Raw genomic sequence first — 18206 nt, 5'->3', positions numbered from 1 at the left:
ACTTCATTCTACAAAAATGACACTAGTGGTTCCTAATCCTTATATTATCTTCCTTTCTGCTCAAAAATTTGCGAAAAAACTGTACTGGAATCATCAATCTCATCTGCTGTTGCACTTGTACTCCCTTCTCCAGGGTTCAAAATACCATTAGCATTATGAATAGCATAAGCGTTATTTGCCTTCTCTACTGCTGCATGCTCCCCTCCACCTGGATTCTCCTGCAATTGAAGTGCAAATTCAAGGTTCCACAATACATCACCCATTGAAGGCCTTTCAGGCCCCTGATCAATTATACATTTCAGAGCAGTCTCCACAAATTTCTTCAAACACACAGGGCTGATTTCATCTCTAAGTTTTGGATCAATGATGCTCTCCAAATTCCCCTCCCTTTGACACATTAAAGCCCAATCCGCCAGGCTTGCTTGTTCTCTAGGCAAGTTAGGATCTAGCGCAGGCCTCGCACAAATCACTTCGAAAAGAACAACCCCAAAAGAGTAAACATCGGATTTTTCTGTGAGTTGCTGCCTCTTGAAGTACTCAGGGTCTAAGTATCCAAAGCTACCTTTCACAATTGTCGACACATGGGTTTGGTGCAGATCAGGACCTGTTTTGGACAGCCCAAAGTCGGATACTTTTGCTACCCATTTATCATCTAACAGTATATTTGTGGTTTTAACATCCCTGTGAATGATGATGAACTGGGCACCAGTGTGAAGGTAGTGAAGCCCTCTTGCAGCTCCTATGCAGATTTTGAGCCTTTGCTTCCATGGTAAAGCTGGCTTATTGCTTCTGTATAGGTGTTCTCTTAATGTTCCATTGGCCATGTAATCGTAAACTATGATCATCTCACCATTTTCTTCACAAAACCCAATCAGAGAGACTAAATGTTTGTGCCTTAGCTTTGAAAGCAATTCAACTTCAGTCTGAAACTCCAAGAGTCCTTGCTCAGAAGTTGGGTTTGATCTCTTTATAGCAACATTGGTCCCTCCATCTATGACACCTTTATAGACTTTCCCAAACCCACCAACACCAATAACCTGTGATTTGTTGAAGTTCTTTGTAGCATGCCTGATCTCTTGCAATGAAAAGTGTCTACATAACCCTTGTCTCAATGATGAAAGAGTACTGCTACAACCCGAGAAAGTTGATTTGCTAGCTGTTGTTTGCGAATGCCCATATAGAGGCAACCAACTCCTGGTAACAGAATCATTCCCATCATCTTGTCTTCTCTTCCTATAGGCAACAAAACACATAGCAACAGCAAAAGCAGCCCCAACAGCTCCTCCAGCAACCCCTCCTATGATTGGAGCGTGATTTATTTTTGAAGAGCTAAATTCCTTCCTAGCTTCATCTTTAAGAAGCATATCTGATGGTGTAGGATTGCGCCCAGCTAAATTTCTATCATCTGAACTAACCTTAAAAATCTCCAATCCATTAAGAATAGCATCATAGTATTCTGGTTGCTTTGAAACAGAAGGGCGTAAAGTGACCCATAATGTTTCATCACCACGCCCATCAGCGATGGAAATTGCGTAGTCTTTATAAGCAGGAACCCCTCTGGAACCTGTCCATGCTAAGACATCGGCAGTTTCTTGGGCTGTTTGATTATTAACATAAATATCAAACACCCTTTGGTTAATCTTGTCTAATTCCAACTCACAGAAATGAAGCCTCACAACGTAGGTAAAAATTGGATCAACCAGAAACACCCAAGTGAGATTGTGGTTCTGGTTGGCACTAGCATTAGGATCCATGGTTCTTGCAAAGCTGTAGACATCTACAGGGGCAATGGAGCGAGGCATATCAGAAGGGTATTGAATCGTCACATTCTCATCAGCGCCAGAAGTGACCCCACTTCTTACTCCAAGTAGATAGGGGCTATCGTTGTACCATGTCCTGCTCAAATGACCAGAGTCCTTGTTGGGTTCTATGAATTGTCCTCCAACATTCAAACGAAACATAGTCTGCAACGACCTGCTCCCAACATCAATAAAACGGTCAGTGGAGACCAACTTGGCAGGCTTGAACATCTCAGGCATAGAGACTATCTCAATCCCATTAACAAAAGCATATGATCCATGGTGCCTCAAAGAAGGTGAGAAGGTAATGCTGAGTTCTCCGGATTGAATTGGTAGAAGAGAGTATTCTTTGATGAAATAGGCTTGTGTTGAAGCTTGTGCTGTAATGAAGGAACTGAAATTGTGGAGGAGAATAAGATCATTTGCATGAACTGCAAAATAAGCATCGGAGGGATCAAGGCCGCTATATTCTGAAGGGTAAAAATGGAGTCGAAGCCAGTGGCGAGTTTCAGAAGAGACGGGAAATTTGTATGTGGTTGGGGAAGTGAAGATTCTCGCGGACATGTAAGGAATTTGGGAAGGAAGAGAAGGGTCTTGGTATTGTGCTGTTGAGTTTATCGTGTTAGTGGAAGAGGTTAAGAATCTATAATCCGATCGCCACCGTCGTCCGTGACTATCTACGCCCACATTAGAGGGAAGACCACAAGAAATGACAAAAGAATCTAAGCCTGATGAAGCTTTTGAACCAGAAATTACGATAAAAAATACGATCATAAGAGAAAACAAGGCATGGCTATGAGATTTCATGGCTTAACAAGACATCTGTAAGAAGAATTTGAGACGAAACAATAACAACTGCATTTGAGAGCGATGGAAATGCATGATAGGCATAAATTAATGGCGATTACAATGTGAAGGAACGTTAAGGGGGGAAACGCGGAAATTCAGAATAACTTCTGAGGAATTTGCCCAGCCCCAGCCCCCCAGAGAATTTAGAAAGATCATGAAATTAAAGGTGAAACTTTTTTTTTTTTTAATGAATTTGTTTTCTTTTATTTCTGGCGGGTGTAGGAGAAGAAGCCAAAGTGGCGTTAAATAGAGAGGAGAGGTTATTCTTAATTCTAAGAACGGTTAGAGTGGAGAAAAAGATAGGGTTAATTAATCCGTAAGTCCTTATAGTTTCAACTAATTTTAAATCAGGTCCTTATAGTTTTTTTTCTTTTTATTAGATCCTTATACTTTTACCTTTTTTTAATTAGGCCCTTGTATTTATTTTTCTTTTAATTAAGTCCTTATAATTTCATTAAATTTTTAATCAGGTCCATGTAGTTTTAATTTTTATTTATTAATTAAATATAAGCTTAATTAAATAGATTAATAATGAAATATAAAATATTAATAAGTAAATTAAATTAATAATTATGTAATAAAAAATAATAGAATTAATTAATTCAGGAAAATTTTTTAGAACAATTAATTTTTTTGCTGAAAAATTTAAAAATCATTATAATAATTCAATATCTTTAGAATATTATTGTTTATAAACTAATATTAAATAATATATACTATTTTATGTTTATATAATAATACTATTAGAATTCATAAAATAAAGAATAAAAAATTCAGGGACTTAATTAAAAATAAAATGAACTTATAAGGATTTGATAAAAAGAAAAATAAATACAAGGACCTAATTAAAAACAAGTGAAAGTATAAGGATCTGATAAAAAGAAAAAAAAATATAAGGACCTAATTTAAAATTCGTTGAAACTATAAGGACTTGCGGATTAATTATCCCAAAAAGATAATACACTTGAATAATACTACCTCCGGTCCTAATTATAAGACCCAGTTGATTTATTTGAGGAGATTAAGAAAGTAAGTTAAGTTAGTTATTTATAATAAATAAGTATTGTCATTCCTAAAATATTTTTACTAATTAAATATATTGGCTAGAACTATCATTATTAGAAAGATTATCTTGAAAAAAAATACTCCTCCGGTCCTAATTATAAGACCCAATTGACTTATTTGAGGAGATTAAGGAAGTAAGTTAAGTTGGTTATTTATAATAAATAAGTGTTGTTATTCCTAAAATATCCTTGCTAATTAAGTATATTGGCTAAAACTATCATTATTAAAAGGATTATCTTGGAAAAAAATGCATAAATATAAAAGAGAAAATGGATTGGGTCTTATAATTAGGACCAAATAAAAAGTCAAATTGGGTCTTATAATAAGGACCGGAGGAGTACATAAATATGGGAGACAAAATGGATTGGGGTCTTATAATTAGGACCAAACAAAAAGTCAAATAGGATCTTATAATAAGGATCGGAGGTAGTATTATGCATGCCCCTCCGGGGGCATTTCTTCAGTTTGAACTTTGAATTGATATATGGGAAAATAGGTTTGTTAATCCTTATAGTTTCATTGGATTTTGAATTAGGTCCCTCTAGTTTTATTTCTTTTTATTGGACCCTTATACTTTGTTCCGTTAAAGCCATAGGTCCTTCCGTTAATAAATTATCAAAACACCGTTTGGTTTCTCTCCCCCGGTCAAAAGCAGGTGGCTCTCTATCATCAGCCACGACCAGTTCGATGATGACGCCGAGAAGGAGAGCTCTTTCTTCAACTGGTTCTGCTTCTCTATCAATATTGGCGTGTCGCTTCTATGTGTTTTGGATGTTGATGCTAATCGATGAAGGTTATGTGCAATCCTGCACATTTGCACACGACTCTGACTTGACTATAAGAAAGCCCAATGGCTCCCATTAGACTCTTCTATCTAATTGTAATTTATTATTTAATATCTTGTTTTGTTACTACCTTAGCACACTATTTTATGTAGGCCTTTTTCCTTAACGATGCCGGAGGAGTTTGGTAGTTTCTTTCAAACTTTTGTTTTGAGACCCTTGCATTATTCCATGAAAGAGCATTGATTTTTTAGTTTCAAATGCTCATGACCTTCGGCAATATTAATTTATGATTTTAGATTGATCAACGCCAAAAAAGTAATAATAGTTATTAGAGTTTTAGGGATGAGGCTGTTTGGAGTGGCTAGAGGCTAAGCATGATGACCACCTAGTTCGCAACACCCAGAGGCCTCGCCATTTGCCTCATTCCTCAGAGACCCTGCCTTCACGAGTTGGAACCTACTAGCAAGAACCCACATGTGCCAGCCCCATCTCCTCCTCTCTTAGCAGAAGGCTCACCGCTGTAGAAGTAGCATAGAAGCGGCATGCCGATATTGATGGAGAAGAACCAGCTAAAGAAGCAGCTCTTCTTCTCCTTCTTGGTGTCATCATCAAACTGGTCATGGCTGATAAGAGAGAGAGCCACCGGCTTTTAATGGGGGAGAGAGAGCGACTAACGGTGTTTTGAGAATTTATTAACAGGATTTAACGGAACAAAGTATAAGGGTTCAATAAAAAAAAATAAAACTTGAGGGACCTAATTCAAAATCCAATAAAACTATAAGGACCGATAAATATATTTTCCCTTGATATATTAACTCGCTTGAGACATTCCATTATTGATCCCTTTTTAATGGTTTTCTTATTATCTTGATTACCCCATCAAGGTGATTTTTGATTTATTGCTTGAAATTTAATAAGTGAAATTGTTGTTTTTTCTTTGTTAAAAAAAAAAACTGTCCACGTAAACACGACCATCAAAGTAGAGAAAGTAATTTACACTAGCTAATTTAAGGTGAGCTAACTTAGGTTGGTTATTCAACCCGCTTTTATTTATTCAGTTGAATTTTAGGACCTGAATCCTTAACCCACCTGATTAAATAAAAAGTTTGAAAAATTAATACACGCATCTTATTATTATTACAATGTCTTAAAAAAGGGAAGAAAATTATACCATTCTTAAATGTTTAATCTCAACAATAATATTTAACCCTGCCCTTTGCATTTTGTATCAGTATATCACCATTCAACCACGCGCTATTTATATTGTATCAAATGGGGAAGAAATCATATTTGATTAATCCAAAATCACACCTCCTCATCCTTTCTCACGAACTTTTTCCATGAAACAATAATGTGTTGAATACGGTAAAATTATTAATTGAGCTTAACCAGCGATGCGTCCGTGCGATACGCTACGTGGTGCAGCTAAATTCGTCGCACGCGAAATTTTAATTAATTACTATCTCCAGGTATAATACTATCTCTAATTCTTAATATAAAACCCCGTTTGACTTTTATATTGGTCCTAAATATAAGACCTCTATCTATTTTGTCTCTCATATTTACTCAATTTTTTTCAAGATAGTTCTTCGAATAATTATAGCTTTAGCCAACATACTTGATTAGTAAGGATATTTTATGAAAAACAATACTTATTTATTACAAATAACTAACTTAACTTCTTTTCTTGATTTCCTCAAATTAGTCAACTGGCTCTTATAATTAGGACCGGAGGTAGTATTTAGTTTGTAATGTAAAATATGCTCCAAATTAGATGTTATATTTAAGATGAAATGTAATATTACATAGCAATAGTATTCATCAAAATCATATTTTATATAATAAACTAAATCAAGTTTTGCATGCTATTTATTTAACGGTATGTGATGCATTGAAAAACAAATCAACACTAAACAATATTAATGGGGCTACAATTGAAATGACTGTGAAAAAAATGGGCTACAAGAAATTCTTTTTGAAAATTAAATAAACAGACGTCTTGGGATTATAAGAGATTTTTTTTTTTGGTCAGAAGAAGTATTCATTCATTCAAAGCAAGATTACAATTACTAATCTAAACAAAACTAGCCAACAAGGACAACAAACTTCAATCTTAAAACTACAAATAAACTCCCTAAAACACTGGAAGATGAGAAATTAAATACAACAAAACAAATTCACACATCTCCTTATAAATAAGATTGTATAGTTCTGCCCTATAATCCATGAAAGGTGGAAAGGAGTGGTTGTCCAGTGACTTGCTCAAAATTGAGCCCAACCCTCCATAAACCAATATTGCATATTCGTTAACAATTTTAACAGTCTCTCTTAAATGGAGAGGGAAATAATAACACTGAAAGTTATAGAAAACCTTCAGGTTAACATGGACTTTATTAGGGTTATAACAACAAAATCGTATCCATAAGTAGAGGTTTATTCCAAAAGCCAAGGGATAAATCCTGTTTATTAGCAATTGTTGCAGAAGTATCCATATAGCGGAGCAATCCTCTCTTCCTGGTGGAACCCATCTTCAATCCTCTCTCATCCTCTGATCAATCATTGCATAGGTTCCAAACAGTCTTTCATCCCAAATAAAGCAGGCCAATATTAAAACTGCAGCAAGTTTAAGCTCAGGAAATCCACCGTCGAAGTTAGAGTTACAACCCAAGTTATCACCATATTCATTAAAGTGAAAACCAAAGACTTTATTATACCACATGTAATTTGCCACTTCAATCCAATAAAACCAGCACAAATATTCAATCAGTCTCACAGAAATAATCTCCAGAAAATCATACTATGTTGACTCCAAGGACTGGTTCAACGTAGCATAACTCCTTATCTAATTGCTCATTTCCTCCTCCAAAATCCATTGCTGGCATTTGTGAAATCCGAAAATAAAAAATCAAATATAGAACTAAAGTTCAGATTATAAGGGATATTAAATTCGTGATTTTCTATCTATAGAAAAGTTTGCATGCCACTAAATTATTTAATATAGTGGAAAAGTTTGTCCTTATATCTTATTTATTGTTATTGCAAAGATTAGCATCAAAGAAAGATTATGCATGCACATATTAAAGAGGAGCTTGAGGAAGAGGTAGTAATGGGTGCACTGTGTGATGTACCAGTGGCGAAATTCATTAAAGGCCATACTCATTTTACTCCTCCGGTCCTAAATATAAGACCTTTATACAAGTGTATATAAAGATCTTATATTTAGAATCGGAGGAATATATTTTTACTAGCTCTTATCGTTTTCAATAGCGATAAGAAACTCACTTATTTCTTATTAAGGAAAAAAAAATACTTGGTTTTATATATTTAAAGTACTGTTTTCAATTAAATCAAAATATCTGTGTATAGATATTACTTATTTTATGTGAAACTCTTCTTATCAATATTATCAATATTTTAAATTTTGGGGCAAAAATTCTGTTATAAGAGTAGATATCAGGGACCTAATTTTACAAATTACCTCGTAAATGATGTAACCCGATTTGTAAATATGAAAGTTTAACTTATAAATATAAAATTTTAATTTTAATTAGTAAATATGTAAGTTTGACTTATAAATAAGATTTTTTTTTTGTTGTGAATCTGTCTATATCTAATTTTTTTACACGAGACCTAAGCCACAGGTCATTTTTCCTTGAGGCACATAACTAGTTTTTATTTTGGTAAGAACGTGAACATTTTTTTTTTTTTTTTATAAAAACAGCCATGTTCAAGTCGGGCACTGAACATATACACCTCTCCTAATAAAATCAGAAATTCAAACATTGATTTATTATGTTGCAAGGAATTAATCTTTTTCATTAGTCGTAAGTTGGTCAGCACATAATTAGCTAGGTAACAATCACCAATATTAAATAAAATTTTTTTTTGTTAGACATACGAATAACAATATACTAGTCCTAATTATAAAAGCCAGTTGACTAATTTAAGGAGATTAATGAAGTAAGTTGAGTTAGTTATTTGCCTTAAATAGAGTGTTGTCTTTCCTAAAATATCCTTGCTAATTAAGTGTATTGACTAGAACTATAATTATTAGAAGGACTATTTTGAAAAAATTGAGTAAATATGAAAGACAAAATGAATTGGGATCTTATATTTAGGATCAAAATAAAAGTCAAACATAGTCTTATATTAAGGACTGGAGGTAGTAATTCTTAAAAATAACTAAGCTTTCATATTCCAAATAGGTCATGGTAAGGTTTAATTTTATAAACACTCGTTCATCTAAAAATAGGTAAACGGACATGTAATAAGCTCAGGTCAAGAAGAATACAATTTTCTCGCGACTTTGGTCATCATTTATGCTGTCTTAGTCACAATATTCCTAATAAATACAAGTCTCAATGGAATAATAAGATATAGGAGGAGTAAAGATTTTCAAACTCGTCGGAGCTATTTAGCTCAATTGACGCTAGACACTTCGTTCAATATGGCGAGCGTGCGAGTTTCTCGCGCGCATATTTTGCCCAATAAATGGCGGAGTACCCATTAATATAGAAAAAATTCCAGGGAAAAAAATATTAAAATTAGTTTTTTTTTAATTCAAACACCTAACACTTTAAAATGACAGAAAAAATAAATCTAAATTGAAAATTTAAATTTCAAGAAAAATAATAAAGATGCCTTTTTGTGAATAACAGTTCATCTGAAAATAAAAAGTTTTGATTGTGAAATTATAAGTTTTGATTTGGGATTAACAACACGTTTTTTTTAATGGCATTAACAAAGGATTATTTTTATCATTGCCCTTCAACATCAAAATTTTAATTTGAATTTACTTTTTTTTCCTGTTATTTTAAAGTCTGAGATGCTTGAATTAAAAAAAATATTAATTTTATATACCACAAATGCATTCTATTACTAAACAAGCGCTCACAACAGCTCACGCCCCTCGCGTTCCACGTTCTCGGACGTACACCTGCTTCCTGGCGTCCGTTTTCTTTTAATTTTATGAATAAAATATTCTTACTACCAATTATAAACTTCTTTTAGTTTTAAAAATATATACAAACTTTTCTTAAAATTACAATGGTTTCGAGATTTAATTTTCATCCTATTAAGTGACCTTTAAGTTTAATTTTTAAATTTTTATTTTGATCAAAATAGTCATCTTTAACACAAAAGTTATTTAAACATTTATACTTGTCAAAAAAAATTTTATACAACAAGAAATAATTTTAATACTTGTATTTTCAAATCTTTAATATGAAATAAAATTTATCAATTTTGATTATATTATAAAATTTATAATTTTAATTTTTCACAATAAAACTTATTTATTTAGGTTGCTTTTAAATGGCTGAAAAAATAAATTTAATAAATTATTTTTCATCATATAATATAAATTGTCTAAGTTTGAGAGAGTATAAAAATCATTTAAATTTATAATTTAAAATTTTAAATAAAAATTTTGTTAGAGACATCCATAACATATTTAGTCTATTATCTATATCTAAAGAACAAATCAAATTTCTATTCTAAGTTTTTATGTTTACATCAACTAAATTAATTAATTTTTCATCCCAATATAATAAAAATATTAAACAAATAAATATTGGTAAAAATAAAAATAAATTAATTTTTTCATTCTTGAAAAAAATTTAGTCAAAATTTAGGGATTTAATATTACAAAAGGTAAATTAATAAATAAAATTATTTTAATATATACTTTAATTAAAAGTATTTTTTAAAATATTCTTAATGAAACTAACAGTTTGAAATTAAATGTATGTTTTTAAAATAGAGGAGAAGTCAGTGTAAGTAGGACAAAATACAAAGAAGATTGGAGTATTTTATTCTAATTTTATCTGTTAGTATTTTTTTAAAACTAAAATTCCACAAAACCCCTTTCTTATGACTCTGACAAAAAAGAGGTATACTTTAAAACAGTGAAGACTTTCTCTATGAAAGGAGTTTTAAATTAAGTTTCTCCCTAAAAAAAAAAAAAAAAAAGGCTGGCCCTAAAGCCCGAAAAGCTTTTTTTTTCCCCGTAAAAAATCAGTTGCATGTGCAAGGATATCACGTAATTGACCGTTGATCGCTTATTGTTAATTTTCGCACAAGGCGCATGGGTGCCGGTTATGTCTCATAAGATTATAAGACCCCAACTCCTCTTTCATATTTAATTATCTTTTTAAGATAGTTTTTGTAATAATAATAGTTATAATCAATACACTTGATCAGTAAAGATATTTTAAGAAAGACGTGTCACTTATTTATTATAAATAACTAATTTAACTAATACTTTTAATTCATTCAAATCAATCAACTAACTTTCAAATGTCAGTTTCTTTTTAGAAGTGTAAACGGAAGGTATTTTGGGATATCTATAATTATTACCTAACTTAACTAACATCCTTAATTTAATCAAAATAATTAAAAGGGCCCTATATTAAGAACCGGAGGAGTATAATTTTAGCCAACAAGACCAAGTTTCTACTTTCTACTGCTTAAATATATGAATAAGGCCAATTTAAGTTCAGTCTTGTAAATTTCAATCACACATCAAAGGAGGTATATGAATATATCCAGTTTGTCTGAATTTGTCAGCTCAATCCGTGAACGAACCCTTTAGACGGGGGAAAAAAAATCTATGAATGGACCCTAGGATTACAGGTTGTCTAAATATATCAAGTCAATGTCTTTCCTTTTACTTTCTCCACAATTGGCGTCAGAATAATCTTCACGTACGTTCGTGCTGTCTTTAAATGAAAGGCTACCAAAATAATAATTTTGATGGAACTCGTGTGCTTATTTTAACACCCATCGTATCACCCAAAGTATATACTATTTCCAATCATAAATATAAAAACTAGTTAATTAATTTAAATAAATTAAATTAGTTATTTATGATAAATATTAGTTATAACTAATACACTTAATCAGCGAGGATATTTTAAGAAAAACAACACATATTTATTACAAATAACTAACTTAATTTTTTTCTTAATTTTTTCAAATTAGTCAACTAGCTCTTATAATTAAGATAGATGATAGTATTAAAGAACTAAAGTAGTATATATAATATTATTTTCATTTATTTTTTTAAAATTTTCCTTTTTTTCAATTTTCATTTTTCACAAAATCCTCTTCTGCAGACATGAGAGACTACCACTACCAGCATTACCAGTCATTGCATGCGCCATGAGCCATGAGCCATGAGCCCCAGCTAACAACCTTCCCTTACTTAACGTGGTCGTTTCACTGTGTTTTCTCTTACTATATAAAACCTTTCTCCTCCTTCTTCAGAATCCCACCATTTTCATTTGCTCTCATCTCCCAAATCTCACTGCTCCATTCCACTCACTTCCTCGCTTATTCCATAAGGCCAGTGAATCAGGTACACTCTGCTTTACCTGTTAATCTCTTCTCGTTCTACTTCTTCCCCATCTGTTTGCTTCTCCCATTTGCGATCTGGAATCTCCGTCTTGTACTTTTCACGGAGCACATTTAAATTCCCATTCTCCGTCTCTTCATTTGAATTGAAGTTTTGTGACTTGCTTTTTCACGAAGCGCATTCAAGTTCGGTGCCGAATAATTTGTAACTTTGTTTTTTTCTCCTTTAAAATTTGTTGGTTTAAGAGCTGGGCGTCTTCTTCCGAGAGTCTAAGTAAGAGTCTACGTTTTCGTCTCCATTCAATGGCTGTAATCTAGTTTTGAAATGATTTTAACTGATTTAATTACGTGCATTGCTTGGATTTGGATTTTCCTGCTGACTAGTAATGGAGATCCTGCAGGATACGGTTTCGTAGTAGCTCTGTTCATGCGTTGAACTTGAAAGCGTGTTCGCTTTTAACTTGTTATAATGCCAAGTCTGTTTAGTTAGAGCAGTTGTTTGGCAGTTTGGAATTTGCTATGATGGTGAATTTGCTTCGTTTACTTCCTTTCTGTTTTGTTATCACTCTTTTGTTAATAGTATACCCGTCACGCTACTCTTTCTGGTCGCAGTTTCCTAGCGATTGTGGCACTGTGAGTGTTTTCTTTCCCAAACATGACTGCATTTGCTCTCCTTTGTAAATGACTGTGATCCCCCCCCGGGGGGCCCCGGGGTGCGTGTGTCGTTGTTCTTTTGTTAAAATCAGGTAATATTTCCGACTCTTGAGTTCTTGAATTTTCCTGTTGATGAATGCATTTGAACCAAAATTTCTAAACCTCTTTTTCTCACAGGACGAATCTTTTTCTGACCGTACAACTCCGTTTTTAGGCCAAAGAAGAACTTCATTTTATTTCAATAGGAGTCCAGAACTTTGTTTGATTTGTTTCTCCTTTTATTTTTGCATTATTTTCTAATTTGCGGATCAATTCTATGCTTGTATACTGTTTCTTATTTTGTAACTTCCCCTTATCTGGCTATTGAAAATTAAAAGGTTACATTACTTATTGCCATGAATTGCATCTCAAGAGTTGATTAATGCATGATTTAGTGGAAAGACATCAGTCTCTCTTTGACATCTAGATAGTATATGTATATTCACGAAACTTTGTTTCTTTTTGTCTTTTTTTGTTTTGAGATACATTGGTTTATTTTGTTATATGTATAAACTACATCACTCGTCAAATATTTGCTTTTAGGATGATAAGTTTTTTCATGCCTGTGGTGTCCCTAATATTCTTTCATACCACTAGAAAATAATCTATTTGTATGTCATCAGACCTCTGTTTCCTCAAGATGACAACTGGACAACTTTTCTCCCGCACCACACAAGCATTATTTTACAACTACAAGCAACTTCCTATCCAGCGGATGCTTGATTTTGACTTCCTTTGTGGTTTGTACCAATTCTTTTCATCTTCTAGTGTGTTTTCTATGGCACTCCTCTGGAGTGGACTGACTACGTCAAATTGGACAATTGCACATTGCTTGTTCTTATTTCCAATGAAGGTGCCGTTTTTTTATAGGTAGGGAGACGCCATCAGTTGCTGGAATCATTAATCCTGGTTCTGAGGGATTTCAGAAGCTCTTTTTTGGTCAAAATGAAATTGCAATCCCAGTGCATTCGACGTATGTGTTGTTTGTTCATTTCTGCTTGCAGTGTGTCTGTCCTTTACCTTAGATTTGAATTTGGAGGCTTGAATGTAGCCAGTCATTAATTTTTCTTTATTTTAGCATGCTTCATTATTTGCAATATACAGTTTAAAATTAGCAATCAACCTGTAGGAAATGATATATGGGTTTGACTGAGCGTAAAATGCTCTCAGCTCCGTGTTTTCTTAAATTGCAGCATTGAAGCAGCTTGTGCTGCACATCCTATTGCTGATGTCTTCATCAATTTTGCATCATTTAGGAGGTCTGTGCTTATTATATATTCTTTTATGACGTGATTTGTCTCAGTGCACCATAGGCTGATAATGATTGATACACTTGCAGTGCTGCTGCTTCATCCATGGCTGCATTGAAGCAGCCAACAATCAGAGTTGTTGCTATTATTGCTGAAGGTGTACCTGAGTCTGACACCAAGCATTTGATTGCATATGCCCGGTCAAACAATAAGGTGAGAAGAGAAATGGAAATTCATACTTCTACGAACAAATGGCTAAAGGGAATTTAGCCTGGCAAATTAATTTTACTGCTGATGCTATGGCAGGTTGTTATCGGCCCAGCCACTGTTGGAGGTATTCAAGCTGGGGCTTTTAAGATAGGTGACACGGCTGGAACAATTGACAACATAATTCAATGCAAGCTGTACAGGCCTGGATCTGTTGGCTTTGTTTCTAAATCTGTATGTAGCCGTTGCTTTTGCTTTCTTCACGTTGATTAATATACCTCGTTATCTTGTACACATTCTGAACTTTCCCATAATACTTCAAGTTGTTGGGGTATGTTGAATGTGTTTGCAAATATACACTTCCACTTTTAGATATGATACTTGGTTTATTCACGCCTGTTCTCTACTCACAATACCACTCAGAACTTAGAGCTCCCAAATTGTTATGGGTTTGCCGTATTTCCTCTGTGCATCTGCAGCAGTAAATTCAACAAAATGAAAGATATGAGCTTAGAATCTTGTGTTGTGTCTGTTCCACTTGTTCATCATGATTAATTCCCAAATTCTCTGAAATCAATTTGATGGAGAACATGGTAGCATAAGATGCTTAAGTCCCACATTAAGTAGCCTAAGATATTCTATGGAATATTTAAGGGAGTGAGTTCTCCCGCTTCAATAATTAATCCATGTTTTTGAAAGAACCTCAGAAACGACTGCCTATGGAAGGTTCTAATTAGTATTCTTCCCTACCTTACTCAAGTCCCCATTATGGTTTTATGTTGATGGAAGACCCTTCATATCTTGTTCTTTCAACTGGCTTGGGGAACAATTTTCAGTGAAGATAGAAAAGCTGAATATCTGAGCATAACAGGATAAATTAGAAACTTACCTAGCAATCTGTCAAGTGCACAGCCATCAACATCTTTAAATGTATTAATCTATGTTTTTAAAAGAACCTAAGATGCTAAACTCCTTTAAAACTAAATTGCTGAATGTTAAACTTGCCTATTGTTGATTTTATGATAGAACTATGACATAATAATTGGGGTAAACTGCTCTCTTTCCCTAAAAGATACTAAAATTATGTTACTCTTATATTATGAAATATTGAAATAGAGTCAAATAATCATCTAAATTTGAATATTATTTCTTTTTGCGTCACATAATATCTATAATACTGCTTCTGAGGGGAGACAAACTTGATGGACTGTAGGGAGGGATGTCCAATGAATTGTACAACACTATTGCTCGGGTAACAGATGGAATTTATGAAGGTACCACTGTTTCAATTTTATCTTTCTCTATTTCTAAAAGTTATTGTTGAGTTATAGCTTGTTTTGCAACAGGCATTGCAATCGGAGGAGATGTTTTTCCCGGTTCCACACTTTCTGATCATATTTTGCGGTATAACAACATACCACAGGTAAGCTGGCTGCTCCAAAACCACCCCCCCCCCCAAAAAAAAAAAACACCTCTGGAGTGACTGCATATGCGTGCAAATTATAAACATCTAGTGAGAATTCAAAGAATTAAGTTTCTTGTCACTAAACTCTTTCAATTTATTTTCAATCTCAGGTTAAAATGGTGGTAGTACTTGGGGAATTGGGTGGACGGGATGAGTATTCTCTAGTGGAAGCCCTAAAACACGGGAAAGTAACAAAACCAGTTGTTGCATGGGTCAGTGGAACCTGTGCACGACTCTTCAAGTCTGAAGTACAATTTGGTCATGCTGTATGTTGCTTCTCCATTATCTTTGACTAAGTTCTCGATTAAAGCATTCCTAATGCTCTTGGCCTACATGTGTGTGTGTGTGTCAGGGAGCTAAAAGTGGTGGTGAAATGGAGTCTGCTCACGCGAAGAATCTAGCACTTAGAGAAGCTGGAGCTGTTGTTCCCACTTCATATGAAGCTTTTGAAGCTGCAATCAAGGAAACATTTGACAAATTGGTTAGTTTGCAGTGTTTCTTTCATCTTGTGCTTTTGCCACTATAAATGTCACTGTGAGCCTTGTTACCCTCCCCAAGATCCCAACCCCTAGAGAAGGCAGTGCTTAAAGGAATTTCTCTAGTCTCATTCATTGGCTATAATGCTTTTAGCTAATACTTTTACAGGTAGAAGAAGGGAAAATCACGCCAGTGAAGGAGTTTACTCCTCCAGAGATCCCTGAGGACCTTAATTCTGCAATTAAGAATGGAAAAGTCCGTGCTCCAACTCATATTATTTCGACCATCTCTGATGATAGAGGCATGTTGGGATCTGTCATACACTTATTCTGTAACACAGTATTGTTTTTTTTTTGTGGCTTAGACATGATAGTTGATCTAAAGTTTTCTCCCAAATTTTCTGCAGGTGAGGAGCCATGCTATGCTGGTGTTCCCATGTCTAACATTATTGAAAAAGGTTTGGGTGTAGGCGATGTTATATCTCTCCTGTGGTTTAAACGCAGCCTTCCTCGTTATTGCACACAATTTATCGAGGTAGGTTATTGATAACCGTCTTTTCTCTTCTGTACCTATAGTATTTGAAACTGGTCTGGTCAATGCTTGAGCTCTTTATGTACGTCTATGTGCTGTCAATGGATAATTTAGATATCGGTTTGTGAAACAAACTATTGATTTCATCTTTTAGCTTCTTGATTTTTAATATACGCATTTGTCAGATATGCATCATCCTATGTGCCGACCACGGTCCCTGTGTCTCTGGTGCTCACAATGCTATTGTGACAGCGAGGGCAGGGAAGGACCTTGTCTCCTGCCTGGTATCAGGTGAATGTAGCCCTCAAATTTTCCACTTCTGGAGTTTGCTTAAGATTAATTTGAGTATCCTGATTCAGCATGTCATTTTTTCCGCGCAATGGTGAATAATGAGCTTCTGAACCAGGTTTGCTTACAATTGGTCCTCGATTTGGTGGTGCCATTGATGATGCTGCTCGTTACTTCAAGGATGCTTATGACAGGGTATGTTATGAGCCTTTGCCACTTTGGCCTGTTTACCTTTTTCTTCTTTAAACTTTTTAACATATATCAGCAGCCTATGCTACAAACTAACATGGGAACTATGCTATGCCTTGGCAGAATCTTACACCTTACGAATTTGTTGAAGGTATGAAGAAGAAGGGCATCCGTGTGCCAGGAATAGGACACAGGTATGATATGACCGTTTTGCTAATTCTGTTTCTATTGCCGGTGCTGTAATGCATCAAATGTTTGAAGCCTGGTTTCGCTCTATTAAAAAGGATCAAGAGCCGAGACAACAAAGATAAGAGAGTAGAGTTGCTACAGAAGTTTGCAAACACTCATTTTCCTTCCGTAAAATACATGGAATATGCCGTTCAGGTTGAAAACTACACCCTTACAAAGGCAAATAACCTCGTGCTCAACGTAGATGGTGCAATCGGTTCCCTTTTCTTGGATCTTCTTGCTGGCAGTGGGATGTTCACCAAGGAAGAGGTCGACGAAATTGTCGAGATTGGCTATCTGAATGGGCTATTTGTGCTGGCTCGCTCCATTGGCCTGATTGGGTGAGTTGCATTTTCTTCATTGCCTAATTTTCCCCCCCATCTCGACCCCTATTTTGTTCATATGTATGAAGGTAGGTCCACAGATCACGCATTATTGTTTTTTTGTTCTTTTGCGATCTTTTATCCCCTACTCTCCTGTGGACCAAGCTTCAAACAATGCCACTTTCATCCATTAGGTGGTCCTACGTTCACTGATGCTGATTGTGCTTATTGGTGATTAAGTGTACGGTAGTGCTTTTGCATGTATTTATTTGATAGAAGTCTGGTACATGTTAAATCTGTTTTGGTCTGACACTCAATTCTAAATCTGTAGTCTTCCATTCCGGATAAAAAAGGATGCTTGAATATCTTTTTACTATTCACTACCACAAGCATTTTTTTTTTTTAAAAAAATTGCTTCACATGTTACGTTTTTATTAAGAGAATGTACTTGATAGTAATTGTACCTTGATAAAATTTCAAACTGCATGGTTCTGATCATGGTTTTTTTATTTCTTTGTTTCCTTGATATAATTTTCAGGCACACTTTTGACCAGAAGAGATTGAAACAACCACTGTACCGCCACCCATGGGAAGATGTTCTCTACGCGAAGTAAGAAGATTTCTTGCTTCGATTATATCAATGAAAAATTCTTAAACGTGTGATATGCTGGAATGTTTCTTTTTAACAGCCTTTAAACTGGTAT

General features: G+C 34.3%; 2 protein-coding genes across 5 annotated transcripts; one reads left to right on the top strand and one right to left on the bottom strand.

The window, feature by feature from the left end:
- Window positions 1-44: 44 nt before the first annotated feature.
- Window positions 45-5119, bottom strand: LOC114718861 (receptor-like protein kinase ANXUR1). The gene is made up of 3 exons (XM_028904304.1): window positions 4973-5119; window positions 4371-4471; window positions 45-2526 (listed from the first exon to the last, which is right to left on the bottom strand). The coding sequence occupies exons 1-3, from the start codon at window positions 5117-5119 to the stop codon at window positions 45-47; spliced, it is 2730 nt and encodes a 909-aa protein (XP_028760137.1).
- A 6575-nt stretch (window positions 5120-11694) lies between these two features.
- Window positions 11695-18206, top strand: LOC114718872 (ATP-citrate synthase beta chain protein 1-like). 4 transcript variants are annotated; one of them, XM_028904323.1, is made up of 18 exons: window positions 11695-11855; window positions 12464-12484; window positions 13168-13284; window positions 13415-13517; window positions 13738-13803; window positions 13884-14007; window positions 14101-14235; window positions 15215-15275; window positions 15348-15424; window positions 15577-15732; window positions 15819-15947; window positions 16112-16244; window positions 16350-16477; window positions 16660-16765; window positions 16881-16957; window positions 17075-17145; window positions 17236-17520; window positions 18041-18206. In XM_028904323.1, the coding sequence occupies exons 3-18, from the start codon at window positions 13185-13187 to the stop codon at window positions 18114-18116; spliced, it is 1827 nt and encodes a 608-aa protein (XP_028760156.1). In that variant the 5' UTR covers window positions 11695-11855; window positions 12464-12484; window positions 13168-13184; the 3' UTR covers window positions 18117-18206. The 4 variants fall into 4 exon arrangements, with proteins under 4 accessions (XP_028760156.1, XP_028760154.1, XP_028760155.1 ...); XM_028904321.1 differs by having other exon boundaries at window positions 12464-12597; XM_028904322.1 differs by lacking the exon at window positions 12464-12484.

Source organism: Neltuma alba, unplaced genomic scaffold (assembly GCF_004799145.2).
Source record: "Neltuma alba isolate B1F8T4 unplaced genomic scaffold, ASM479914v2 tig00011874_pilon, whole genome shotgun sequence".
Lineage (NCBI taxonomy): Eukaryota > Viridiplantae > Streptophyta > Magnoliopsida > Fabales > Fabaceae > Neltuma > Neltuma alba.
The sequence above is the reverse complement of the archived record's forward strand: the minus strand, read 5'-3'. Positions and strand labels throughout refer to the sequence as shown.

Coding starts and splice junctions, on each gene's coding strand:
- LOC114718861 (XM_028904304.1), bottom strand. CDS start 5,119: ATGACCAGTTTGATGATGACACCAAGAAGGAGAAGAAGAGCTGCTTCT. Junction 4,472..4,972: donor AGGAGATGGGGCTGGCACAT/GTGGGTTCTTGC, acceptor CAAAACACATAG/AAGCGACACGCCAATATTGA. Junction 2,527..4,370: donor GTGGCTGATGATAGAGAGCC/ACCTGCTTTTGA, acceptor AGCTTCATCAGG/CTTAGATTCTTTTGTCATTT.
- LOC114718872 (XM_028904322.1), top strand. CDS start 13,185: ATGACAACTGGACAACTTTTCTCCCGCACCACACAAGCATTATTTTAC. Junction 14,008..14,100: donor ATGCCCGGTCAAACAATAAG/GTGAGAAGAGAA, acceptor ATGCTATGGCAG/GTTGTTATCGGCCCAGCCAC. Junction 17,146..17,235: donor GTGCCAGGAATAGGACACAG/GTATGATATGAC, acceptor TCTATTAAAAAG/GATCAAGAGCCGAGACAACA.